Source organism: Aulostomus chinensis, chromosome 2 (genome assembly GCF_037954235.1).
Source record: "Aulostomus chinensis isolate RoL2024-O1b breed Wild chromosome 2, RoL_Achi_v1.0, whole genome shotgun sequence".
NCBI lineage: Eukaryota > Metazoa > Chordata > Actinopteri > Syngnathiformes > Aulostomidae > Aulostomus > Aulostomus chinensis.
Genome location: NC_141321.1, coordinates 14,315,077 through 14,342,373, shown reverse-complemented (window position 1 = coordinate 14,342,373; position 27,297 = coordinate 14,315,077). Strand labels below are relative to the sequence as shown.

General features: G+C 41.8%; 1 protein-coding gene across 1 annotated transcript; it reads right to left on the bottom strand.

Moving 5' to 3' along the window:
• Window positions 1-1,338: 1,338 nt before the first annotated feature.
• Window positions 1,339-25,927, bottom strand: pla2r1 (phospholipase A2 receptor 1). Its single transcript, XM_086180462.1, has 30 exons — window positions 25,477-25,927; window positions 21,793-22,173; window positions 21,542-21,715; window positions 20,092-20,256; window positions 19,689-19,802; window positions 18,304-18,453; window positions 17,817-18,011; window positions 17,559-17,722; window positions 16,821-16,931; window positions 15,337-15,449; window positions 15,060-15,229; window positions 14,730-14,938; window positions 13,856-14,001; window positions 13,166-13,250; window positions 12,954-13,089; window positions 12,825-12,860; window positions 12,056-12,216; window positions 11,276-11,340; window positions 10,545-10,642; window positions 10,310-10,446; window positions 8,557-8,674; window positions 8,284-8,423; window positions 7,472-7,613; window positions 6,172-6,407; window positions 4,481-4,661; window positions 4,250-4,384; window positions 3,309-3,431; window positions 3,056-3,232; window positions 2,765-2,800; window positions 1,339-2,342 (listed from the first exon to the last, which is right to left on the bottom strand). Exons 1-30 carry the CDS (start codon window positions 25,616-25,618, stop codon window positions 2,125-2,127), a joined length of 4,458 nt encoding a protein of 1,485 aa, XP_086036588.1. The 5' UTR covers window positions 25,619-25,927; the 3' UTR covers window positions 1,339-2,124.
• Window positions 25,928-27,297: the final 1,370 nt, after the last annotated feature.

Genomic DNA, 27,297 nt, shown 5'->3' with positions numbered 1-27,297 from the left:
TGCTGCCTGCGTGTTGACTAGAACTGGTAGAAGAGACCATGTCTCTCCTGGACTGGCTTCTCTGCATTGGCTCCTTGTCAAATTCAGAATAGAATTCAAAATTCTTCTTGAACATACAAAGTCCTCGACAATCAGGCAACTTTTTATCTGAAAGAGCTCTTTGTGTTCACCACCATATAATTGCTCATATTGTGCTAGAATTGATTGCTTGTTTTGAACCTGTAAATGTGATTATTAGTAGCTAGCTGTTGTTAGAGTTTGCCATCTTTCTCCTTTCAGCCTGCTCACGTCCCCGTCTGTCCATCATTCTCTCCCTCTCTCTTTATCTCTGTCCCTCTCTTTCCTTCTGTATATCTGTCTTCCTCCATTATCTGTCTTTGTCTCTGCCCTGCTTTCCTGCTCTCTTTCCCCCCAACCGGTCGAAGCAGAAGGCCGTCCCCATTGAGCCTGGATCTGCTCGATGTTCCTGCCCGTTAAAAGGAAGGTTTTCATCGCTGCTGTTGCAGGATGTGCTTGCTGATGGAGAATTGTTGGGGGTAAACTCATCAAAGGAGAGTGGTGCTGGACCTGCTCCACTAGTAGAGTGTCATGACAGAACTTTTGTTGTGATTTGGTGCAATATAGATTAAATTGACTTGACTCCTTTTCCTGTCTGGAGAAATGCAGTCTAGGCTGGGGTCTGGCGACACCTCTCAGTCGGACCTCTTTCGGGTCCATTGAGGAACCATAGCTTCCATCTCACTAGATTAAAGTCTGTCTGATGTTTGTGTTGGAGCCTTGCAGTGCTCTCACCAACAAAAGTGATGTGATATGATTAGGACTCTGCTTATTGTACTGTATATGTTATACATGTTCTTTCTTTGAATTTTGATATCACAGACAGAATTTTGAGATCAAAGACATAATTCTCAGATCATAGTCAGAATTCTGCGACTGATCTTCTGCTCCTGTAATCTCCATGCCAGGGTTTGTGACACTGGTGTTCAGTTGTGTTTTGACTGGTTTTTTTTTTCCCCATATGGAGAAACAGTCGGTCCTTATCATGTATAGGGTTTAAAGTTACTACATTATCAAAGTGGCGGCATGGCTTGGAGGTAGAGTGGCCGCTGAGCAACCGAAGGGTTGTTGGTTCGATTCTCACTTCCCCCGGTGACCGTGTCCAAGTATCCTTGAGCAAAATACTGAACCTGATTGCTCTTGATGCCCTTGCGATGGACTGGCGAACCCTGCCTCTTGCCCAAAGTCAGCTGGGTTAGGTCCCAGTACCCCCCCCCCCCCCCCCCCACACACACACACAACCCATAATGGATAAAGTAATCCATGTGTTGTAAAGGGGTTTCAATTTCCTTTGTATTTTATTTTTTACATTCACCAACTATTTCATACAATGATAATACCAGAACTGTTGGGCCCACCTTGAATTTATTAACACAAACTGTGCAAAATACATCTCATAATTTGCTTTGAAAGGTGAAACACAAAACACATCCAATCATCAGTTACATATTTTGTTAGTTTCGAACATACAAAAAACTCAATATACAGCATATATATATATAAATAAATTGATAGTAATACTGTATAAACAGTTGTACCACATGTACAGCCCCAACAGCTCCTGAATTCTGATTCGAATATACAAGTATATTACATTATTGCTGTTTATTTTTGTAAATCAATCTTGAAAACATTTTAGGACACTTGTGAACCTGACAAGAAGACCAATATTAAACCTTATCTTGCTCTTAAAACATATTTATTGCCCTAAATACTGTTATCCTTGTTAAAATGGATTAAATCCTCATATGCATGACAACAAACAGTGTTGTGTTACCAGGTTAAAGGCACTCCAGCATCCCCTCTTCACCACTCCCATGTAAACTTCAACATATTGTCTTCAAATATTCAACTGAGGGATCTTCAGTGTCAACACATGAAATATATTTTATGGCCAACTGGGATCCTTCAAAGACATTCACAAATCCAATCAAGAAGCGTTTGCAGTCGTCATCTCACCGCTGTCCTGAGGAGTCACAGCTTCACAGTGTCATCTGGCGTTCGTACCCAATGGTGAAATGTTGAGAGAGAACGTGCGAACATCAGAGGACGTGAAGTTATTCGATGCTATTCTCCTGAGTGAGCTTCCAGGTCCGTTATCAGCACATTTCCATCTGACTCTGTAGCCTGGGAGCTGGTTTGTCTGTAATAGGCGCTGCCGAGTGTTGGCAGCCCGCGAAAACGGGCAGCATTCCTCCTGTAAGCAAACCACAAGGCTCCAGCCAGCAGAGCAAAGATCAGAACAGCCACCAGCACTGCAGCGGGGATGATGCCATGATGAAGACCTGCAACACACAGGAAGACACGCACTCAAGCTTGCATGCCGTCATTAATTTGGTTTTAATGCATTTAAGTCCAGGTGTGATTCTGCTGTACGTCAATGATAGAACATATTAGAAATCATATTATAAAACAGACAATATGAGATGTATTCCTTCAGACATGTTTAGTTACTAATAGTCATCACCTCCTTACCCCATCTAGACAAAAAAAAGTGTAGATCTTTTGTCATTTTTTTACCCAACCTCATAAACCAGAGGGTTTTCTGAAAAACTAGACGGAATTGCCAACGTCCACTCAAACTTAATTTCTCTGCCTCAGTATCAGACAGAAACATGATCATTAAATATTGCTAAAAACTAATCAACAACACTTAAGATGAAGTGACAGGAAGTTTTACAGTCAGCCAAATTAAAGAGTATTTTACCATTTAATGGTTCCACGTCCACCTCTGTGACGACATCTGCAAAAGAACCCAAACATACTGCATTAAGAGTGAAAAAAAGACAATATTAGACCAAAAAGTTTAAGTTACAAAAAAAAAAACCTTAAATAAGCATTCCTGTCATTACTTTTTGTACCTTGACTGTTCCGCATGAGGTGAACATTCAAAACATGTCGCACAAAAAATACCAACCCATACCCGTGGTTTGCTTATTACTACAACACATTCCTGTAGGTTGTGGGAGTTCCTCGCTGCAGCGCCATTTCAGTTTACCTGAGATACCTTTGCAGACAAAGCCGAGGCGCTCAGAGCACCCTGACAAGTGCCACACTCCGTCAACCACCCTGGTAGTGACGCAGGTATCATCAGACAGCAGCTTGAAATCTGGAGCTTTGTCGGGCCAGTTGGTGTAGTCCATGGGGGAGCCATCCACCCAGCCCACAGAGTCAGCTAAGAGCAGAAGTCCATGTCAATGTCATGTGATTTAATTGTGATCCAAGCAGGTGTTACACAGATAGATCCTCACTGTCAACATTGAAGTACAGCCCCAACCACATGTTCTGGTGAAGGAACCCTGAGGACCACAGCTGCTCCAGAACGAAGCGGTTCTCCGTCTCACTCTCAATGGACAGAACATCAGAGGAGTTAACTGGAAAGAGAAAGAGGCCAAACAAACTAACTGCTACTGTTCACTTTAGGGTTTTTTGAAGATTTGGGGTTATAAGCTGGAGAAAAGCCACAGAGACATAAGGAGAACATTCACACCGATGTGTTGCTGTGAGGCAACAGTGCCCACAAGGCTGCAAGCAGAAACCTCAGTTAGCCAACAGTCCTGCACATATCAACCTTTGACACTTTTAATTTTCAGGTTTAAACAGAAAAGGCAGAAGCTGTGAATTAAAGGTTATTAGATTTTTACCTCTTTACTACAGATGTGAACATTGAGTTGATCCTTGACTGAACCCCAAAATGATGAACTACACCTCTGAAAATAGCAGGAAAGTTACAGCCTAAACTAGAAAGCATATTTCCATTTGGAACTAACATTTATCTAAAGCTTGGTGCATTTTGGTGCAGTATCTCCATCTAACCTGTAGGGGGAGTGTCAAGTCAATTCTATTGCGATTATCTATCTATCTTTTCCTGGAGGTGCTATACATTTTGAACAGCGCACAACAGCCACTCTCCTATGACCTTAAAACAAGACAAAGAGAAGAACACACCAAAGAGTCCATGCGTACAAAATGGACCTAGTGACAGTACTGGAAAAGCATAATATGAACACAACTTTCTTCTACCCTGGAGACAGAAGGCTGGCTACACACTATTCACCCACACCCACACACGTATGGTTGTGCTGAAGATGTATTTATCTTTACAATCTCAATCATGACTTTGTTGTAAAAGCAACAACAATGCTGAAATTTCACAGCTAATTACCATGCAGGTCATGAATACTCCACCTACCTTTCTGTCTGCAGTGCTGTCTGGCCTCTTCAAAGGTAAGTCTCTGCACCACAGGCTCAAAACTGTAGCAGCCATGTCCAAATTTCACCCACGTAGATGGACATACCAACTCATACGAGACAAAAGGCTTATTCCCTGTGAGAAAGCACGACAGAAAGACAGAAGCGTATTTTCACACTGAACCCACAACCTGATATTTACATTCACATATTTGACAGAAGCATCACTGACTCGGAGGAGGGATATGACACAAGGCTCCCGGTAGCAGCGCTTCACAGTCAGCTCGCCGCCAGCCTCCGTTCACATCCATGTAAACACACTCTCCCGTCACAAAGTCATCATCGTCGTCAGCCGCGTCCCAGTGTGTGTACACGGTATCACTTCCATCCGACCACTGATAATTGATACCGTTCTGTAAGCGAGCACAGCCATGAAAGTCAGAGGAACATGGGTCTGCTGATAATTCAATTTAATTTATTTTAGACACACGCACACACGCACACACACATATAAGGGTTCAAAGAGTCCTGCAGTGTGTGAATCAGTTCCCTGTTGCTCACATGACAATAATTAAACATTTTAAATTGTTTTCAATCGTGTGAAAGCCAAGATGGGCTGTAATTGGGATTCCTTTTTAAATGCTATTATGCTGCAATACCGTATTTAATAGCAAGATAATGGTTTGTCACAAAATAACAGCAGAAAATAATCAGAAGTATAACCTTTCTATGCTTTGATAAGTAATAAGTAGGGTTGCGCAATTTTGAAAAAATATCAAATTCCAATGAATTTGACTGATACTGAAAATGCTGAGGTGTTCGCAACATCAGATAGAATTTTTTTTTACAATATTATTCTCAATGCACGATGCTGTGATTTCTGTGCTGTTCAGTATCAAGCAAAGATGTTTGCTTAAGTCAGTAGAAACACAGATCTCTGCAGCACTACAATATACAATCTAAAAATGGTATTCTGACACACAATGGACAACAGAAATTTGCAGTAAGTCATATTGCATTTACTTTGGATGAATTTTGCAGCCCTGTATCAAATATAGATTGTCTGTGACTTGATGTATACAAGTGTTTTTTTTATGTGCACAGGTCTAAGTTAGAAGAACAAATTAGGCAGAAACACAAACCAGACAGAAATCTAATAGTTCAGACACAAAAAAAACAACAACAAAAAAAAAGGGTGACGCAGAAGGAAAAATCCATTTCCTCATGTCTTGTGCTCCTTTCACTCCATGACTAAGACATTCCACAGGGCTCAGTGACAGTTAATTCCAAATATTAAGGCTCTGACTGTCTGCTGGGGAAGAAGCACATCTTTGGACATGAACTAAATAATGCTCCAAATGTCAGGTGACGTGCCAGGCAGATGTAAGTGACTATCGTCTGGCTGCTCAGACCCAGTTATGAGCCATCTTTGCTCTCATGAGAAGCTCTGACTGTTTGACCAAACTGTGTGACAGTGTAACATTCTCATAATTTGTATCATTAAGTCATGTCAGGTGCTAATCATGATTCAGATTATCAACCCGAGCAGGTGGGTTCACCATTTTAAGATGCTAATGTTATGGAGATGAAAACAAACTTTAAACAAATGCATGACAAGTTTCAAACCCAAATACCAAACTGTATCTCATGAATGCAAACGATCTGAAATTCATGAACATGACACAGCATTAAATGGCAGCATGGCATGAGGATCAAGTGGCAGTCGAGCAACCGAAGAGTTGCTGCTTTGATCCTCACGCATGGTGACTGTGTCACAGGTTATGAAGCAACTCATTCAGCGTGTGAATGAGGCAGCGACATCAAGTGCTTTGAGTACCACCAAGGTGGAAAGGTGTCATATAAATACGGTCGATTAACCACTTCCCTAAACCTTAAAGCGCACACGCATGAGAGGGTACTCACGTCTTGACTATAGAGTCCAATCCAGTGGGGGACAGCCAATCTATTGACAAGGACAGTAAGGAAAGCCTGGTGGTAGGCGTCTGTGATGCTCACTAGGTCCGAATCACTCTCTATGCACATATGCATGGCATCGTACCAGCTCATGTTGCCAGACACGACCTTGTAACTGCGGCTCCGGTACTCAAGGCTGTCAGGGAGAGGATGGTGGTAGGAGTGGGTGGGAGGTTTGGATGTATCTATGATGGAAAAACAGAAGTCAAGACAGTGAGATACCAGAATGGTTATTTAATTTAGTTCATGTTTGTGATGTGTATACCTCATGGACTCAACTGACTGTTTTATGTACAACAATTTCATTTAATTCACATTACTGGCCTCGATACAGTCTTGTTAAACTAAGCGTAGCTGATTAAATCTAAAGTCATAAACAACCAAAGTATTTGCTAGTCTTTTATAGAGCAACACGATAAAGCATCAATTCATTCTGCATAAAAACTGCAATCATACATACTTAGTCAGGCTTTATTTTGATTCGTTTCTTTCAATTAAATCTTTACAAGATCTACTTTGAAGTAACGAAGCAGCAGTCATTCCGATGCTGTTCCTGAGGACGGATGTAAAGACCACTGAGCTCTAACTGCTGATCACACCAGTCACATCATTTTAACTGCCACTGGATAATAGTTACCAACCCAGACACAACTGAATTGAGTTTTCCGATGCAATTTCCACCAGCATATGTCAGCACTGCGGTTATTTCAGTCATGGATGATGAAAGTAAGAAACAGCAGACGTGCTTGCTCATGGGGAATTGTTGTGTCTGTTTTAATCTCCACAAACAGATTCTGCAAATAAATACAGAATCTGTAGGCAAGGGGGAAAAAATATTGGGACAGGGAAACTTTTGCTTCCCATTTTCCGTCTGAGTAGCTTTGACCAATCATGCTTCGGCAGGTCTCAGTTGTGTCCACATAAACAGTCTGTGTGGAGTGCAAAAGAGACGGCTACTTATGGAACAATATGGTCATATTCATCGCCTTTCAACTTCTTGCAAATATCTGAAGTTGCTATATGGATTGTAAACAATGAGCGGTGGATGGAACAAGTCTTGGACCGGACGTCCGCTGGCTACACCGGAACCTTGAAATACTGGCTAAAAATAGAATTGTTATATATTTTGAGGGTCAGAGCCTGAGGTCAAGGAAGGGAAGGGATGTATCAGACACAGGATTTGGTCTCACAACAAAAAAAAACAACACTGATGCGTGGATGAAGGGAAAATGAATGAAGGAAAAGTTACCTTGAGCTTTCTGACAAACAAAGCCATACCCGTCCTCGCTGCACCTCTCATCGTACCACTTCCCTGTCAGGTGGAAGTTATGGTTGTTGGACAGAACAGTACACAGTGATTCATCAGCAAACCCACTGAGCCATTCTTCCTCCTGCAGGTTCGTAGAAACAAAATCAGTACATATACACAAGTACACATTTATGAGTGAGTGTCATCTCAGTTCTCTTCAACCAAAGCTTGAAATGGTGATTACACAATGATGACACCTGCAATTAATCAACATTTCCAAGTGCATTTCCAAGTCCAAGGTTACACAAGTTCCACGTCCCAGCTCTTTCAGACATCCGGAGATGCGCCAAAGAATTCATCTCAAGAGAAAAAGCTCACTAAAATGCAAGTACTGATGTAAACTGCCCAAGAGCATTTTGGTAAGAACATCCAGCAGTGGGAAAAGTACACACATTCACTGCTCAATCAGGAGTAAAAATACTTGTGTAGAAAAGTAGAGAGCAGGTTGATATTGTGGAGGTTTCTATGTAAATGTTTTAGTATCCAGTGTCAAACAGCCTGGACAGATAGGAACTGAAAAATTGTTATACGTGTATGTAGGTGGATTTGCCCACATTAGAAGCTCCGCAGGAACAGAAATGCACATACTTTGGCCAAATGAAACTATTATTACTATTATTATTACTATTACTATATTAATTTCTGATCTTGTGGTTGGACACTCATGCACAATAAAATTAGACAACTGTATGCTAAATATTTAGAAGATGGTTAAAAATGTAGCTCAATCTGGAACATTCCCAGGAGCTTACAGTGAGATAGCTCTTTGGTTCAATCGGAGACCAGTTGGTGTAGCTGACTGTTCTCCCATTTGTCCATTTCATGGTGTCTTCATCCCGCAGACCAATCCAAACCCCAACAGAGCTGCCCTGGAGCAGCATGGTGATGTAGGCTGCAAAAATGATGCCATGACAACAGGAAAACCAGAAGCACAAATTATTCTTTCGTGATGTTACAGAGCTGTGCTGATAAAGACTGACGCTGCTTGAGTATGAAACATCCATTGGAGGTTAGTCATCTTTCACCTTGTTCAATCTCGTCCTCTATAGCAACCAGTGAGCCTTCAAATGAGGAGCAGATGGACTGGGCATCCTTCCAACTCTTTCCTTCCTTAGGACTACCAGGGAGGTGAAGCAGGAGGCACTACCAACACACACACACACACACACACACACACGCACGCACGCACAAAGTGAATACCCCACTCTGATGTGATGTCATCGCCTCTGACAGATAAATATAAAGAAAGACAGCTGATTTAAGGGCGGAGTACGTGACTCTGACTGTTGGTTCAAGCCCTCATCAAACGAGTTCACAGAGGGCTGATTGGGCCTGATTAATCTCTCTATCTCACACTATACAGAGCCTCTACATCTGGAGTGTGGTAGGGTATTCACCAGCTGGCTGTGATTGGTTTGCTAGAACATATGCAGTATTGAGTTTATGTAAAGGCACAAGAAATGTTTCGGGAGAGGATGCTTGTGATAAAAAGGGATTACAGTCAAAAAAGCAACAGACAGTGAGCACAAACACAGACAGTGACTGGTGAAGAGATTGGGAGCAGATGTCATGTTACCACTCTTGGACAGGGTTATAAATTATTTGGAGTATTTGATATCCATCAGTTGAGTTTTGGTTTTTTTTACCCTCTGGGTGTTCAGCTGTGGGCATGCCTTATACGCATGTGTCAACTCCTCCCTACAGTGTGGATACCAGCATGCAAACGTCACCGTTTTTGAGAGAAACAACATTTTGACAGGAGTGAGAACATTTCCTTTCTCATACTAGATGACATCTATTTATATAAATGAATGCTGCTGGTCCTACGCCTCATCGTGGTTGACTCAGCTTGAGCATTGTCGGTGGGGGGGGGGGGGGGGGGGGTGTAACACAACTTGCTCTGGAACAGTGAATGTAAACACAAACATCCTGCCTCAACTCAAGATTCAGCTGGGAACTAGGAACATTGTCTGATGTAGGTTGAGGGAGTGAGCAGCCGGGGTAAAATTACACTTTTTTCATTTTGTACTTTTTCCAGAGTTGATAGCTAGCTACAACAATGAACTCAAGATGTATTTACTGTTGTACCTAAGCTAAGAGGACACACTTTTTGATAAAATGAACTTACAACATTGATGGGGAGGAAATTACACCACACAACCTTGATGGATATAGATTTTTCCTCTTGTACTTAATATGACATGATGCATTTTGATGGTCGAAGGTTCTACAGAGTACAAGACGTGACAGATTCTACCCGCAGAACAAGCCAATAGTGGTTAGAAGTTGAAAACTGAGAAATTTCCCTTGACAGATCTTTGGAGGTGTTCATTATTGTGTAATCTCCCTCCATAAAACCGTTGCTATCCAGAAAGTGAGGAAGGAATCTCTTACTCTGCTTTGAAAAACAAGATCGTTTCTTTATCACTGTCAGCCATTGTGGCTGTTGCTACTGAAAAATACAGCGCAAAATGAAGTCAGAAAAAAACAGGCATTGTTCAGTAATACAGTTACACCTTTACCAGCTATCAAAGGATTGATTTGTTAAGATTTGTTATTGATCCAGGGCTAAATCTGATGAGGTCACAATGCCGTGGTGAAGATATGCTCGCTCTCCCAGTGCCCTGTAGTATATTCAGCACTCTTCTTTCAAATGAGTTGTGTCTCAATCAGTAATTCATGTGTGTATGGAGTGTGTAGCATGTATGTAAGTGTGTCTGTTTGTGTGTATGTTGTGCGTTTGTTTGCGTGTGTGTGTGTGTGTGTGTGTGCGCGAACCTTGTGTCCAAAGTACAGCCATTTCTCAGGACATCCTCCAATGTAGTGCGGCTCCCTGGGGGTCTCCACCACAGACACAGTCTTTCTCTTGCAAACATATCCATGGAGATCACTGCATTTACTCGCTGACCATTTTCCTGCAACACGCAAGCAAACTCTCAACACACTCTATAGCATGTTTATACAAGAACGTGTGTGTGTGTGTGTGTGTGTGTGTGTGTGTGTGTGTGTTTACCTGATGATGAAGACATTGTGACACACAACCCATTTTTCCTAGGGTCATCACTCAAGTCTGCCCAGTTTTGAAAGTTGACTTCAGTTTTGTCACTCCACCTGCAAACACACCACGGATTTGGTTGTACAGCTAAAACGATGTTCTGCCTCAGATCAGTTCAGCCAAACTTTGGTGTCACGCATCTCCTGTGACAAGCGCATTCTGAGTTTAGATATTTCATATTTCTTAATTAATAAAGGCACCAGCAGCTTTTTGTGCATATCCATTTTTAGTTGTGTCACATGATCTGATCCCAAAAAGAACCACACTGTTGCCTTTCCTTTGCCCTGAAGTCCTTGGTTGTAATAACCCCATGTAATAATCCCATGGCCCAAAAAAGTAACACTCAAGACACCATGTGCGTAATGCAAAGGTACAGTACAGCCAAGGACCAGTGTCCTCTAATGGCCTTAGAGAAACACCACACCCAATTCAAAGAGGACGTGGACCTTGCCATTACATCACTTGATGCACCCACTTGTAGGAAAATTATGTCAAATGGAGATTGGACAGCTGGAGACAATGATTAAACTCTTTGACATCACTCACTATGTAATACAATCCAGTTTGGGGCTTTTCCTGGGTTTACATTTGCCCAACCAAAAATGTGTAATTAAAACCACCAGCAAATATCATGGTGAACTAAATTGTTAAAAAGGGAAATGATTAACAGTCTCCAGAAACACACACACCTGACCTCCTCTTCATGCTTGCTAAAAGAAAGGCCGATCCACCAGTCAGTCGGGCCGAGGGAGAGCTGAGGAGACACAAGGGAAAAGAAAACAAGATGAAAAAGAACTTAATTTCACTTCAACTCTCCTCATTGGGTTGGAAGATCAGCTTTTCAGAGCTGAGCAGCCATTCAGGCAGTCTCCTTGGCCTGTACTTCACCTCTTTCAGTGCCTTGTTTTGTTCCTTTTATACCACAGACGCCTCAATAACACAAGAGATTTCTTAAGCCGGATCCAACACGCGGCTACCGAAAACAGCCTGTGTATGGAGGCATTGGAGCATGAAAGTGCCTACATATGAAGTGTGTTTTTAGCTTGTTGACATGTGTCTGCAAACACTTGAGTTTGAATGAGAAGAGAATGTGTGAATTGTGGACACTTGTTCATGCTGGTGTCTGTGTTTCTCTGAGTGTGAACAGTTAGGAAGAATAGGTCTAGTGGGCCATTCAGGGAAGAAAAGCCCCCTCCAAAGTACATTTCCCTGGCTGTGTAGCATGCATGAAATTGTTCTCCTGTTCACTGAATCCTCAACAAGGTGTTTATGTCCAATGCACTTGGCATCCATTTGTTACTGTAATTAGGTGGGATGGTGTTCTCACACTGGCAGATTTCCCCTTGTGTTCTAATAAATGTAAATCTTGAAATAAATTCAGGTAATGCAAGTACAGAGGTGGAGACAACTCTTATATGCAGTATATATAATATTGGTTTTCTAGCTCATATTAAAACGGAAAAACAGACCCGGCGCAAGCGCTCCTTGATGAAGTGCAGCTCTTCCCTGGAGTGGATGGACAGCAGGTGGGCTCCCATCATCTGACAGGCCAGAGAGATGGAGTCCCAGTCAAAAGGCTGCTTGGCCAGCAGGTACTCGGCGCCACGGTAGAACACCCAGGGTTCGCTCTCTGTAGAAGAGCCACCAGCACTACTGTAATACCCACTGTTATGTAATACAATATTGATTAATGATGGTACGATGTTATTGTTGCTTCAGAAGGCCACTTCACATGATTTTAAGGTGTAACAGATGCCTTAATAGGTATGTTTAGGCAATGATGATACAATACAAATATCAAGTATATAAAGTATATGAAGTATAGTATCAGTTGAGTTAAAGTTCACACACTACATTGAAAAACAAAATGCTGATGAAGCTTTAAAATTAAAATGCAGATAAACAAAAATATTTTATCTACATATTAGATCTTAATTAAATGTAAGTTCTTCCACAGTTTGTGTGTTTCACTGTTAACTAAAACCTGCTTCAGCTTGTGGTATAACTTCATTATGAATCAGCTTCTTTTTTAACTTTTGCAGTTTGTAAGAACATTTATAGAGAAATGCACAGTCACTCTTTTGGTGAGCTTAATCATGGTGTGGTTTAAAGCTATTCATTATTATTGAGGAAAAATAAATCCTACAGTGTGTAAGAACACATTTTTTGGACAACATTTCATGAATGAAGCCAATAAATATTACAAGTGCCTAAAAAGCAAATGAGAATTCTACTCACGCTCTGTATACCAGTAGGGTTTTTTCAGTTTATCCCCTGTAACATACAGGAAAGTGTGGTAAATAATGCAGCCGTGGTGTGTTCAGGTTCGACATTTTGTGTGGACAGAGTTGGTGTAAGGGTTTTTACCTCTGGATAGCTTACAGACCCACTCGTGTTTGGTATCGCAGGCCTGTGGCACCATGCGGTTGGTCAGGACACTGTAAACAGCACAGTCCCTCCTGTCGTCCTCGTCATTCTTATCCTCTATGAAAGATGTCACTACCTGCAAACAGTGATTAATACATCTTCTTAATTTAATGTTCATGAAGATAGATAAGCGATCACCTCTTTTTACTCACAGGAGAACCATCAGACCATTCCCAGGATCCAGGATGTTCAGGGTCTCTCTTGTTTAAGCCAACCCAAAACCAGCGACCCTCTGTTCTGAAAAGATGCAGCAGAGCACAAACACACTGCAACATCGGAGCAACTCTTCAAATTTTGACTTTTGAACTGTTAAGTGTCCTGTCCACTAAAAAAGACATAAGCAAGAGTCAAATAAAATAAAAAAACAATTTACTTGCTTGCATTTTGCATTAATATAAAATCTCTTTTTTGATTTTTACACCCTGATACTATTAAACAGTAAATTTTGAGATAGCACAATTTATCGTGATAAAATGTTTATGAGATCAAGTAACAAGAAGAAAATGACCAGTAAATCAAACAGCTAGCAAATTAAGGAAACTCACAACGTAAATAAGACAAAAACTTGACATTTGCCAAATTTCCAACATAGAACTGTACCCAGTGCAAAATATTACATCTCACAAAGAACAAGTGATGACTTGGTTACAAGGCTCATTAAAGTCTTTTATAACTAATGTGGTTTTCCCTGTGAAAAGTAATCATCTGTAAACAATCCTAAACAATCCTCACAATGGAATAATTATCAACTTATTGCAACAACAACAAAAACACCTCAACTGTGACATCTACTAGCTTCCATCACATTCCTGCACTAACGAGGCCCAGAAGGCGGTACCAACCCTTCGAACATGGTACTGAGGAGCTGCTTAACAAACACCTGCTCCTCATAGTGGTGGAAACTGGCCAGCTGTGCCCCGAGGGCCTGGCAGAAGAAGTCTGCTTCCACCCACGAACGCTTCATTAGGACTTTCTCATCGTGGAAAACCTAGAGGAGCAACAGATGCCGTCAACTGATGAGTGTCGGTTTAGCACACCACAGTCACAGTCACTGTCAGTGGATACACAGATGTTGGCATGATTTTTATAAATGGAACCAAACTAACATCACAGCTTTTGCATATAAACATGTCTGCGTAGGTATTATATAAAGATTCCCCTTCCAATTTGAATTAGTACTGTATGTGCACATATGCATGAACCTGGGAGAATTATAATTTTTTCTGAATGAACGAGAGACGTTTTCATGTATACAAAAGAAAATTTCATATCAAGCCAGAAAAAACAAGGTCGGAATAATTTATTTTCATGAAAACCTACCATTCATTCAGAAAAAAATCAGTTTTTCAAATAATTATGTTGTTGATTTAGGACTTTTTTTTCAATGAAAATATATTTACTTACTCACAAAAAATATACTTTTTTTTTTTTACAAAAACTTATTTTGACAATCCAGAAAGGGGGGGGGGGGTGATCCATCTGTATAGGCAGACAGCTGAACACAGAAATTACGGCCTTGTAGTAAAATTATGCTAAATCTCAAACATTTTGGGTTTCATGAAACTTCCAGTTTTGAAAAACAAACTCGTGTTTTAAAGGATGTTCTTTGCAGTACACATGACAGCAGCTAAACAAACAAACATGACCTGTGTGTTTCGAGTTGAAACAAAAATCAATTTATCAGTTGGTGTAAAGACAGAAACCTGATGATCCAACCTTGAAACAGTAGAGGAGTCCCGATTGCGACTCCCACCCTGGAGGACAGGAGGTGTAGGCGTTGATGTGGGGCTCTGGCAGCTGGACGTCCAGGTAACTGCTGATGCTCTGCTTGCAGATTGATAAGGCCTGGTGAGACTTGCAGTCTTTCACCTCCCAGGAACCAAGAGCAGTCCCACCTGACATCGCAACACAACCACCAATGCTGGCTGGGATAGGAGAGAAGAGTCAAATCACACAAACAATTCACATCGATACCAGATCCCTGCAACACACAACCATAACTATTCATAACTCGCAAACTAAAACATTCCAGTGATTTTTTTCTACCTGGTTGATGTTTGTTCCAGTTTGTGAAGGTGAGGGGCAGAGTGGAGCCATTGTGAGGACGCCAGCTGTATTCTCCCTTCTTCTGCTCGTCCACCAGGCCAATCCAGTAGTACGTGCTACTGTTGGCCCCAATGTCACTCAACAAACTGTTGACAAATGCCTGCTCAAACCTGCCAGCAGGACACAAAGAAAAGGGCAGACGTGCTTTGGCAAGTGTTTGCCACAATGAAACAAAATTCATTTTGAAACAAGTTCAATAAGGAGGTGATTTATTCACCTGTTTTCTACAGTGAGGAGAGGAGCCTTGCAGTAATAACCCATCAGAGCATCCTGATAGTTCTGCGCATGACTGGTCACAGTGTAGCAGGAGTGGCCATGGCGCTTCCAGCCCTGCAACACCAGTCGCAGAACAATCCACAAATCAAACACCAGCGATGTTCTTTATGAAACCTTTTTTTTCTGTGTTGCACAAGATCAAATCAGTTCATCAAATATGGTAAATTCCCACATGATAAGAAGAACTCGACTAAACTAACAAAGACAGTACTATTACATTTAGCAGGACTTACCAGATACATTTCGTGGCATTTTTTGCAATAATGATTAAAAACGCCACATAAAAATCGTATCATAAAACACAAATTTTTGTTTTCTTCTTTAAAGTTGCACATAATAGTAAACTAGTGCAAATATACAAAAAAGCTTTACAGAATTTCAAAAAAATGGCTGGTATGATGTAAACATGACCAGGGGTATCTTTCACATTTCCTTTTGGTATCAGTACCATATGCCAGCATGGTGATTCTCCTGCTGTGAGGGAAATTCAAACCCATCCAGACTAGTTTGGGTTTCTGTGTATTCTATGTGTTGGTGTATTAGTGTCACAGCAGGTTTTGGACTTAAAACCAACAAAATATCAACATGAAAAGACAGTGAGATTTCATTTTGTGTGATAATTCTGATTGTTGGAGTTTAGGTTAGTGAACAACACAACTTTGGACTAATCAATGTCACCTAATGTCACAAGGCCTGGGTGCCTGTTTGTGTGTGTGAATGCTGTTGCTGTTTTGACAAGTGGTGTCAATTTGCAGCGCTGCGACCGTGTCCCTGACACCCACCCCACACTTAGGGTCCAGATGCTTTCACTGAGGTTAACAAGAAGAAGGAATTCAGAGCTAAAATTAAAGCAAGATATGCATATTGTCACAAGCTCTGAAGTAGCTGGATGACTCAAGAGCCTGATATTCTTGTAAACAGAGTCAAGGAGCAGCATTAATGCCAGACAACACGTCACTGGTCCAATGAATCAGTTCATTGTGCTCCTGGAAAGGCTCAGAAGTTGAACTGCAGCAGTCGTGTGGCTCCGCTTGCCGCCCGTCCAGATCTGTGTGGAACTATTGTAACAAGGAACATTCCTGATAGACAAAGTTAAAAATAAGAAACCTCAAGTTTTCCTGTCCCCTTTGACCAAGTCAAAAAAACCAAAGTCACAAATATCTTTTGAATGATCAACTGTTACTAAATAAATGTTGAACAAAGCAAAACTAAATGCATTGCAGGTGATGATGGACAATGCTTGTGTAGGGTCAGGGCAAAGGTTACGTTGCAGTGCAATGGCAGAACAGCTGAAACAGGCTTCCCTTGTTTTGAGGTGCCAAACACATCTCAACAGCTAAGTCATTGTTGGGTGCGTGTGTGTGTGTGTGTGTGTGTCTGTGTGTGCGCGTCTGCGCACACAGGCGCGCACAAGTATCTTTCTACCTCTGGGCACCCCTCGTCCCAGGCTCCAGGGTGAGGAACTGAAGTCTGGCTTCTCTTTCTGCACACAGCTGGGAGTCGTTCATTACATGATGCTAACAGCCAGGTACCTTCCTGAAGAGGAGTGAACAAAAGGTCTAAGTTTCAAAATGACTAGGCAATGAACTGATCCATCAATCAATGAAAACCAAATTAGATTTTTCTGAAATTACTAGCATTCACACAAATCTTTATTATAAAACAAGGAACAAGATGAGCATTTTCTGCAGTTCTCAAATTCCTTACTTCATTATTTGTTTATTGTAATTTATTTTTTTTATTCCTTACACTGTTAGGCATACTGTGGACAGCAAAGTAAGAATTTCATTGTACAAGGAAACATGTTTCCATACTGTGCATATGACAATAAACACTTTGAATCTTGAATCTTAAAATGCATCCCTGGCCACAGATTCAGCAGCTCATACCACTATAATATGCAAATAACAGTTGAGTGCCTTGAACATTTCATTCACAATCAATGATGTCTCCTCATCTCCTGTGGGGTGCCACAAGTGTCCATACCTAATTTTTTCCTCAAAATTCAGCTCCTCTGAAGGCCATTCATTAAAGAATAATTTCCTACCATTGTGCTGATAACACCAAGCTTTGCTTTCCACTGAAAGCCTGCAGTATCAACAACTGATAAATTGTGTTGAGGGTGAAGATTTAGGATGGAAAAATAGATGGGGTTTTTCTCACCTTCCTTTGTGCCTTGGCACAGAGTGGTGCATCTGTCAGGTTGTGAGGAGGGTGGTACTGGTGCCAGAGTGTGAGAGTTACTGGTGAGCCATCCGACCACTCTACAGTCGGTGATGATGCTTGCTTCCAAAGACCAATCCACACATTTGTACTCTCCCCAGAAACTGCAAAACATGGCATTCACAAACAAAAGCATGTCCTTTGTAACTCTCTACACAAGAAAAACCGAACCCATCTGTCATCGATGGTGCACCTTACAGTTAGCCAGGACATTGAGCAGCGTTTCCACCTCAGCCAGGGAGTGAAGGCTGGTGAGGTTTGCCCTCTGAGAGCCACATGCCTGAGAAGACTCCTCCCAGGTCCCAGCCTCCACTTCTGACAGCACCCGGTAGCAGAAACCGTTATGAGGCCACCAGCCATCTTCACACAATGTAGGGACATAAAGCCAGTTCTCTGGGAGTGGAGAGGGAAGGAGGAATCAGAACAGAACACACCAGAATAGCAGAAATCCACAGCAGACATTGTTTTGGTCTGGCCGCCAACTGCGCATTAAAGAGGAAGGTCAGAGGTTTTCTCCCCAGGTGCAGCGCAGCTGTTCAAGCCAACAGCAACAAGAGCTAAAATATCTTCTTGGACATTTTTGCCTCATAATTCATTCCTGACACAGGCCAGGAAATCTTTGAGGATGGAGGGGAAAAGTCTGCATGTCAGGGCTTTGTATGTGTTTTTTCTTTTGCACTCTCACCAAGTGGCTCTGCTCTCCGGGTGTCATTTGGTGTCTTCTTGCAGATGTAAGGCAAAGCAGACTCACAGGACAGACTCTGCCAGCGCCCGTCCACCCCAGAGTTGTACACTCCACACTGTCTGTTGTCCTGCAGCGGGCTGGCAGGTAAAGCTGATGGGAACATATTAGGGGGAACAATTTAGTCTCTGTGGTTTATTTTCATGATGATAATTATCCTGAAAACAGACTTCCCTGGACCATATCCCAGTCCCTAGATACACAGATCAATTTGAGGAGGCTATTTGTAATGAGTCTGCATGAACATTATAAAATCCTGCTCATTTGGTCAAAAGACATCCAAATAATGACCCATTGTAAAACATTTTAAGAATTAATTCATAATTAATATCCATCCATCCATCCATTTTCTATCGCTTATCCTGTTGAGGGTCGCGGAGGGGCTGGAGACTATCCCAGCGGCTTTTGGGTGAGAGGCGGGGTTCACCCTGGACAGGTCACCAGTCCATCACAGGGCCAACACATAGAGACAGACAACCATTCACACTCACAGTCACACCTACAGTCAATTTAGAGTATCAATCAGCCTCGTCCCCTCTTGATGTCTTTGGACTGTGGGAGGAAGCTGGAGTACCAGAGAGAACCCACACAGGTACAGGGAGAACATGCAGACTCACACAGAAAGATACAGTGAGTGCTAACCACTGCACCTCTGTGCCGCCAAGTTAATATCTAATTAATAATAAATATATAAATATTAAGATACAGCTTTTAGTATAACCTCCACAAGCTGTACATCATATGAGCCATTAGAGCTGGTTTTGATGTGTATGCACTTTTACAAGCCTACCTGTTTCCACACTGCAGTGAACTGTACTGTAAACTTTATACACTCTATGACATGCAAAATTATCATCATCATTTTATCTAAGTAAAATCCATACACCACTGTTTCTGTGTCTACAAAAGAACTTACATAAAGATGAAATATTCTACATTGGTGCAGATTACACAATTAATAGCAATTCTATTAAATTCATAATATGGTCTACTGCAATTTTAAAATAGCAACAAGGTAAAATATACAATAAATGTTATGTATGAGTCAAAATAACATTTTACATGAAAGATTTTGTGATTTACTGCTTTCACATCATACTCTATAGACTTAAGGAAACATCTTTGATACAGATCCCCAAAAAATACCTTTATCATTTTAATGAATATTGTCATGAAACTGACGATAGTGATGGAACAGATGAGCATTCCCTCTAATATCACCAATTAGATTAGATTAAATATTCCTTTATTAGTTCCATGACGGGGAAATTCACAATCAGAATAAAATTGCAATCACAGTATCAGTTAGAATAATCACAATTAGACACCTGTAGTGAAATTGACCAATGATAGGGGTGCTCCATCAGACCACTGCCACCCCCAACCATCCTTCAGGTGGTTCAGCCCGATCCAAACCATCGCTCCGACACTATCCAGTCGGTCTAACAAGAACAAACACAAAAAAGAGCGAATCAGTTGTGTGGAAACAGTTTGCATATAAAGCGGTCCCTCATCTTATTGAGACATTTAATAAATGATCAAAATGGATGGAGGCAGACTGAGGTGGACATTGCAGCCAAATCAAAAGCTGCACATGTATGTATGTGGCAAGAAACTAAAATCATCAGGAGGATAAATGAATCTGATGTTTCCTGTCTTGATAATAATGAGGGGATGATTGCTCTCGGCAGCTTTTATGGCTCCTGCCAGTGTTGCACTGCAGTTGCATACCTCTGATGTACCTGTGCTCCGCCAGGCTGGTGATGCTGAGTAGATTTCCACCTTGAGCCTGGCAGGTCAGCAGCGCTTGACTCCAGGTGACGATGGTATACAAGTTGAACTGGTAACATGCACGGAGTTCCTGGTTTGACTCCCAGAAATGCTCACAATTGGAATCTATAATGGAAAGTTCATATCTAAGAACACAGTGGGGCTTTGTGATAAGACACTTAGAATGACTCGGTCTGCACAGTTTTAACCCTGAACCATATTTATGGGGTGAATGTGCACAAATCTCAGTGACACTATAGATGAAACAATGGGCGCTATTTTGCTGCCTCCATTATTTTAGGAGGTTTCCCTAAAAGTATTGGTGAGGTCTGCCACAGTCGCTCTTCCCACTCATCCCAAAAGTGTTTTGGATGGTTTGAGATCTGGCCAGCCAAGTACAACTATGTACATTAGGGCACCGTCCTGAGGGAGCAGGAGCAGCGGTCTCCATGTTCATTTGGACATTTTAAAGGAAAATACCAGTATTTTCCATCTTTTTGAACCCAAATGATCAACAAGAACCATTTCAGTGCTGTGTCTGGTAGCTACAAAACAGGTGAAGAATAATTTTACAGGGCAACTATCCATTCTGATCCATGTTAAAATCTGTCCACGAAAAAAAATATTTTTCTACAGCTTTGGATTGAAAGGATCCCTGATTTAAGTTTCATTTTCTGTGGGCGTAGTAGGAGTGTGTGTTTTGATAACTTAACAGGAGAAGTCACAGGAAACTAATCAAAGCAAATAATTTATTCCCAAAGTCATGGATTAATGTTTTGCTGATCTCATCTGGATGAGGTTTTTGAATGGAAGGGCTGACCGTATTTATTTGAGCTGGAGGGCAGGGACAGGAGAGACGGGAATAACAGACAGAGGCATTTAGCCACTTTTGGGTGCTGGGATCTCATGGCTGCTGAGGAAGAACACCTGTGTTGTTAAGAGTTGAACCTGCTGTTATAATGTTGATCTGCATGAGTCCAGCAGTGATGAGAACTCAACATTTCACTAAGTCATGGCTTCAGTGGATTTACCACTCTGATTGACATCGCTGTGCTGGAGACATTCTTTTATGTGTCCAAGATAAACTGGAAGAGACAGCCGAGACCAGAGGGACCATGGGAAACTAACCATCCAGAACATGACGCTTCAGTTACATGTTCGACACGTGTCTATCCTGTACAGGCTCCTTTCACTGATTTCGTCACGTTGGTAATAACGCTAGCTGCACCTGTTTTATGGTTGTACTCATATTGTTCTCACTTATGAATAAAAAGTTCAAAAAACTTTGGCTCCAAGCAATGATCTTGACCTTTAAAATACAAGATTAGGGCCAAGGATGAAAAATACAGAGAATTTCCTGTATTTACATGATAGTGTGTGTGTGTGTGTGTGTGTGTGTGTCACACTTTACCTTGTACCGGACAGAAACCCCACCTCTCAGCTTCATCATAACGAGTGGTGGTGGCGCACCACTGAAGGTGGTCCTCTCTCCCCTCAGTCGTACACTCAGAGTACCATTTGTTGTTGTATTTAAAGGGCAGAGCACAGGGCATGCCATGTGCATTCCCCAACAACGTGTGGATATCTGCAACACACCCAGGAGGATTTACAGTAACAAAGCCAGCTTTTATGTGAGAACACATTTGGATATTTCATGTTTACCTTCATAAGGATTTGAGCAGGGCCCCTCTCTGGGGGTGTTGTACCTTTTCCACTCATGATATGAGTTTTTCTTGACCACCACCAAACGTCCAGCTACAGCCACCTTCCACTGGGACGCCCCATACAACATGTTTCCACTGCAGCGCCACCACAGAACAGGGAGTGCCATGTCACACTCAAACGTGCCCAGAGGTTGCGTTGAGTCTGAGATGTTGAGTCCCAGGCACGTGCTGGTTCCCAAATTAAAGAGCCGATGTCTGGAGACCCACTTCCACAGCATGCGGCGTGTGGGTCGCTCACAGTCCTCCAGGACCAGGTTAGAGCGATCCACTGTGATGCAACGTTTCAGTGGCCCACTCTCCAGGATAAACAGACCTTTTTCTGGAAAGACGGACGTGGGTGAGGGAAGGGAGAGAGGGTTGAGAGGAGTGAGAGACATGGGGGGAGAAAGTGAGGAGCTAATGTGAAGGTGTTGCAAAGTTTGTCTTGAGTGGGAGGAGATGAATCATCGTCTAACACCTGAGCTGGGGGCCTGGCAGCTTGGAATGTAAAATCACTTTGTAAAAACAACACTTTAATAAATATGTTATACCTATTACTTAGCTCAATGGTTCTCTCTCTAGCCTTTCCAGCTGACAGGCAAGGGGTTCTGAGCCTATCTGAGCATTCTCACCAACTATTAATAACTCCAAAAACCCTGAATCAGGTTTTCAACAGGAAATGAAAAATGCTTGTTCTTTCTTACCAACAGTGATGAAATCACCAACAATTTTACCATAAACTTTGCAAGATAAATGTCAGGAGATTCAAGGGTTTCAAATGAGCAATATCAGTTCAAACAGGGGCCTGCACATAATTGACTGGGATTCAGCTTGGGGGTGTCTCTCCGTTTATTAAGGAAGCACTCTCATTAAATGTAGATGAAAGTGAACCTTTTGTCTTTAAACATGTGAAAAAGACAGCCTAACTGCGTGTGTGTATCTCTGCTGAAAGTGCACACGGAAGTTTGAACAGATAGTGATGAAACGTCTCAGGATATAATTTCCTCCTTCATGTCAGTAACGCTGGAGGAGACAAATAGAGGGAAGAGAAGATCTCAGTTCAATTCTCATATCATTTGTGGTGATGATGTGACCCTGACTGGTGTTTATGGGGGTGTAATTTCAGCGTCTGGATAGCTAGATAGTCTTCATCTGTGTTTACACTTGGACAGACTACACCATTACACTAATACACACACACACACACACACACACACACACACACACACACACATTATAATTTGAATAGAGCCACAGGATGACGTATTTCTGCAGGCCAACCCAGGAGTTAGCATCTCCATGGCCTCCCTCCACCAGAAGCCACTGAGATTTTTACACGGGCAAAAAAACATCCCATCCTTCCATTTTCTATACCGTTTATCCGTTAAGGGTCACGGGCTGGATCCTATCCCAGCTGGCACTGAGCGGGAGGCGGGGTTCACCCTGGACAGGTCACCAGTCTGTCGCAGGACCATCAGGAACAATCAGGGGTTCAGTATCTTGCTAAAGGACATTTCAACATGGTCATCGGGGGAAGTGAGGATCGAACCAGCGACCCTTCAGTTGCTAGACAGCCACTCTGCCTCTGAGCCATGCCTCTTCTAGGCGAAAAAACATTAATATTATCCACACAAAAAGGTTTTCAAAATTTTTAATTGCAAAACTGTTTATTTACAAGGGTCTGTGAAACCCAAGAAGTTTGATTTTTAAAATTTTTCCATCATTCCATGTTAAATGGTCTGACTGATACTAAAAACCTCTAGGTGGAAGGCCAACCACGCTGCTGCAGAGGGGCCCAAACTGTGGTACTCGGACCATGGAGGGGACTTGAGTTAAGGTGAATCAACAAAAAACAAGTTTTAGTTTTGATATTCAATGAGGGTTTCTCAATAAAATAATGCTCAAATGACACACGATAGTTTAAACACATTTATGCTGACTAGCCCATATTAGTATTTAAAATGTGATCAATTGATCTCATGTAGTACAGCTATTTTGATTACTTATGTGGTATATATTAAAAAAATAGCAATATTAAAAAAAATGCATAAAAAAAGACAAGGGCTTTTTTCAATGTCATGTGACCCACTGGCACTGAAACACACCCAGATAATTTTTAATCAGACTGGAAACATAACACACGCTTCTTTTCACAAGATTTTGGAGTGTCTTCTGTTTCGTTAATATTTTAATGAACACTGCATCATTTATTTTCTCCAAATGTGTTGCTCAACTAGGCACTGAAAAAAAAGATACAAATATCGCAGTTCTGACTGTGACTCCAGTATTTTCCTCTTGTTTGGATTGCCTTTTTCTTGTCACATGGGCAGCGTGGAGCATTTTCATCAAACAGACGTCTCATCAAAGCAGCATTCATGGTGTCACCTAACATATGCGCATATGGAAGTCTGCCCTCAGGGGCCCTTCGAGAGCAGATTTGATCACAATGTCAAAGTACCATCTCAAACCAATCTACAGCGAACAGGCTGCTCACTCAGAATACAAAGAAACATTTTCTGCTGCAGAGGGTCAATGTTGGCCCAGTAAGAGCTGTCCTGTCATATTACTGGTACTGGACCAGAGCTTGTTGTTTGAGGGGTGGGTTCATGGGTTTTGCAATGATGTCACCATGCATCAGAGCTACCCACAATCCCAATTGTCATCTTTGTCTTCTTTTTAGTCACTTTTATCCCAGAATTCTGATGCTACCACAAAGCCTGACTCATCATATTGTGACCAAACAGGAAAAAAACAACATTTGGCAGCCAAAAAACAAGGCACTGCCCTTTCTTATGGTGCTAACCGATTTTGACATTATTCTGTTTAATGGTGGTTGAGATCGCCAAAGGACAAACAGACATTGATTGCTTTACAGATGATTAAGTTCCACATCTGGAGCAATTCAGGCTCATTCACATTTAATCTGGCTGCCTATCAGCTGACACTGGTGGTGGACTACAGCAAGAACCCAGGACTGATGGCTGTCTGGGGCTGTTGGCTTAGATCAAACATTGGGGGGTACCACATGAAACCAATTTAGAGTCAACATGCGTGTCAGACAGCACAGGCCAGCCCTGGCGAGGCAATGACCTGCTGAAAATGGCCTCTAGTTCTGTGCATATATTAGAATTAATCTTGAGTAAATATCAGGTATCACAACACATTTAGAATTAATCAGGTACATCTGCACAGTACAAAAATCCATGTCATTAAGTCACAGGACATGAAAGTTACTGAAAAGCCCTTAATTTTGTTTTTGTGCAAACAAAGTAGCACTAAATGAGATTAACGCTATTTTTACACCCTAATTTCCACGTGTAAATGCCAGTCAGAACGAACAAATAACAATGAATTGACGTCATTCAAACAGTAATTTGTTGATGGTCCCTAAGTGAAACGTTGACGACCATGAACTGCCTTCTCTGAGCCGAAGTAAACCTAAAATTAACTTCTCTGTTTCATTGCTTTCACTTCACATAGACGTTTGCATAATAGGCAAATGTTGCAATGACACATCCTCATAAAAACACACAGACACACACATACACTTCTATAAACCTCTAAAATCCATTAAAATTATGGACGCGGTTATTTATTTTGCATACGAAGGACGCAGCAGGAACTGGAGTCCGTCTGGACTTACTGTAGAACTCCATGAGCTGTTTTTTCTCCAGGACCTCGTCGTCCTCCTGGCCGGCACACACGCAGCCTTTCCCCAGCAATGTTAAACAAATAGTCGCCACAAACGCCACGGAGTCCATGCAACAAAACAACCGTATTAACATTTCGACGTCGGGGTGCAACGTTGAGGTGCAACGGTCCGCACATTCCGAGAGTCCCGGGACAGAGAGGAACTGGGGCTCGTTGTTTTTCCCTCATAGAAAAGTTTGCCTGAGTTTCTTCCAGCGGGGGACCGACGACGTCACGTCTGACGGAGGAGCTGCTGTCTGAAGACGGATGGACGGACAGACAGACAGGCGGTCCTCGGATAAATCTGCGGATATCGAACAAAGGGAGGCAAGAGTGCCACCAAATTTTCTATGCTGTTTAAAAATTTCTCTGTCTACATTTCTAGGGTAGAGTGGGGAAAGTGGAGCCATTATTAAACTCGTCCCCTGTTTCTAGGTAACTGTACACAAAAGCGATCATGTGACCACAAATTAGCACTCCTGGCTTTGCACAGCTCACCTCTTACATCTGGTGTCTTTGTGTGAGTTCACCGGAGGTTAATTTATCTGGAAACCTCCTTAATGTTTTTTTCTGATCCAGAATATGCATCAAGTACATTGAAATAAAACACTTTTGTGACAGAGATTGGATAAACTGTGGAAACATTGTAAGCTAAAAGAAGCTAAAACAATGACGAAAAATAAAACCCAAAATTAATAATCTATGAGCAGCATGATGGGATATGATATGGCACCAACATTTGGATTCTTCAAAACAATGAAAACTTACAATTAGAGTTACACTTTGAAAGTGCAGACCGCAGCTACTGAGGTCCATGTAATCTTTCTTGAGAAATAAATCCAATTTCCAGAGATGGGAGTCATGTGATCAATATTATGAAAATCCACAGTTTGACATTCGACAAGCTGCATGAGACCCATCGTAACCTCCAGCTCATAGAAATGATACTTGATGAAACATTTGTTAAAAACCTAAAGCAATGTTCAACTCAATGGTTCAAATAGAAGTTAGACTGATTCATGCCAGGCAAAAAAACCCAAAACAACATATGTGTCTTTTGCTCAGAAAGTTTTAACTTGTGCAAGACGACAACAGTCTGGTTAAAAAAAATATGAGTCAGATTTGTGGCCATATGGAAGGTTTATCAACGACAGTTGCACCAGCATGGAGGCATAGAGGTATAAGCTAATACGCTAACATGCTCAGAATGCTAAGAAGAGGTAGAATTCATAAGAGTCCTAGACCTGAAACGATTAATCATTAGAAAATTCAGAAACAAAAGAAGACTTTTTAGGCTCTGGACTGCTGGATGAACTGGAGAGGCAAATTAAACACATCACTCTGGGTTCTGGAGAGTTGAGAGGAGCGCTTTTCAAATTATTTCAAAATTTTACAGACCAAATCCAATTTTTTCCACATAGTTGTAAAAATAATTAGCAGATCATGGATGATGAAAAAACAGTTGCCTGTATGTATTTTATCATTTAATCATGTTAACATTTGCAACTCAACACAAATCTGAAGCTGAATGCCATTTGTTGTGCTAGTAACCACAGTTTTGGCATCACCCGCTAATCCTGGAGGGGGTGGGATTACCTGGGTAGACCTGGAATCTGGGAGCGTGTCAGCAGCCGGACCCCCGCCTCCTCAAATGGGTCACCCCCTCACATTCCCCCTCAGGTGCAGCACTCACCTGCCTACATGAACCACCCTCCACCCTAGATGCCCTCATGCCCCAGTTTAATGTTCCCCTTCAGCACAACAGTGTATCAGA

Bases quoted from the DNA above. Each gene is read 5' to 3' on its own strand.
- pla2r1 (XM_086180462.1), bottom strand. From the start codon at position 25,618: ATGTTAATACGGTTGTTTTGTTGCATGGACTCCGTGGCGTTTGTGGCG. The intron at 14,939-15,059 runs GTAGAAAAAAAT...CTCCTATCCCAG, and splicing joins CTGGAACAAACATCAACCAG to CCAGCATTGGTGGTTGTGTT. The intron at 4,662-6,171 runs GTGAGTACCCTC...GCTCGCTTACAG, and splicing joins TTGGACTCTATAGTCAAGAC to AACGGTATCAATTATCAGTG.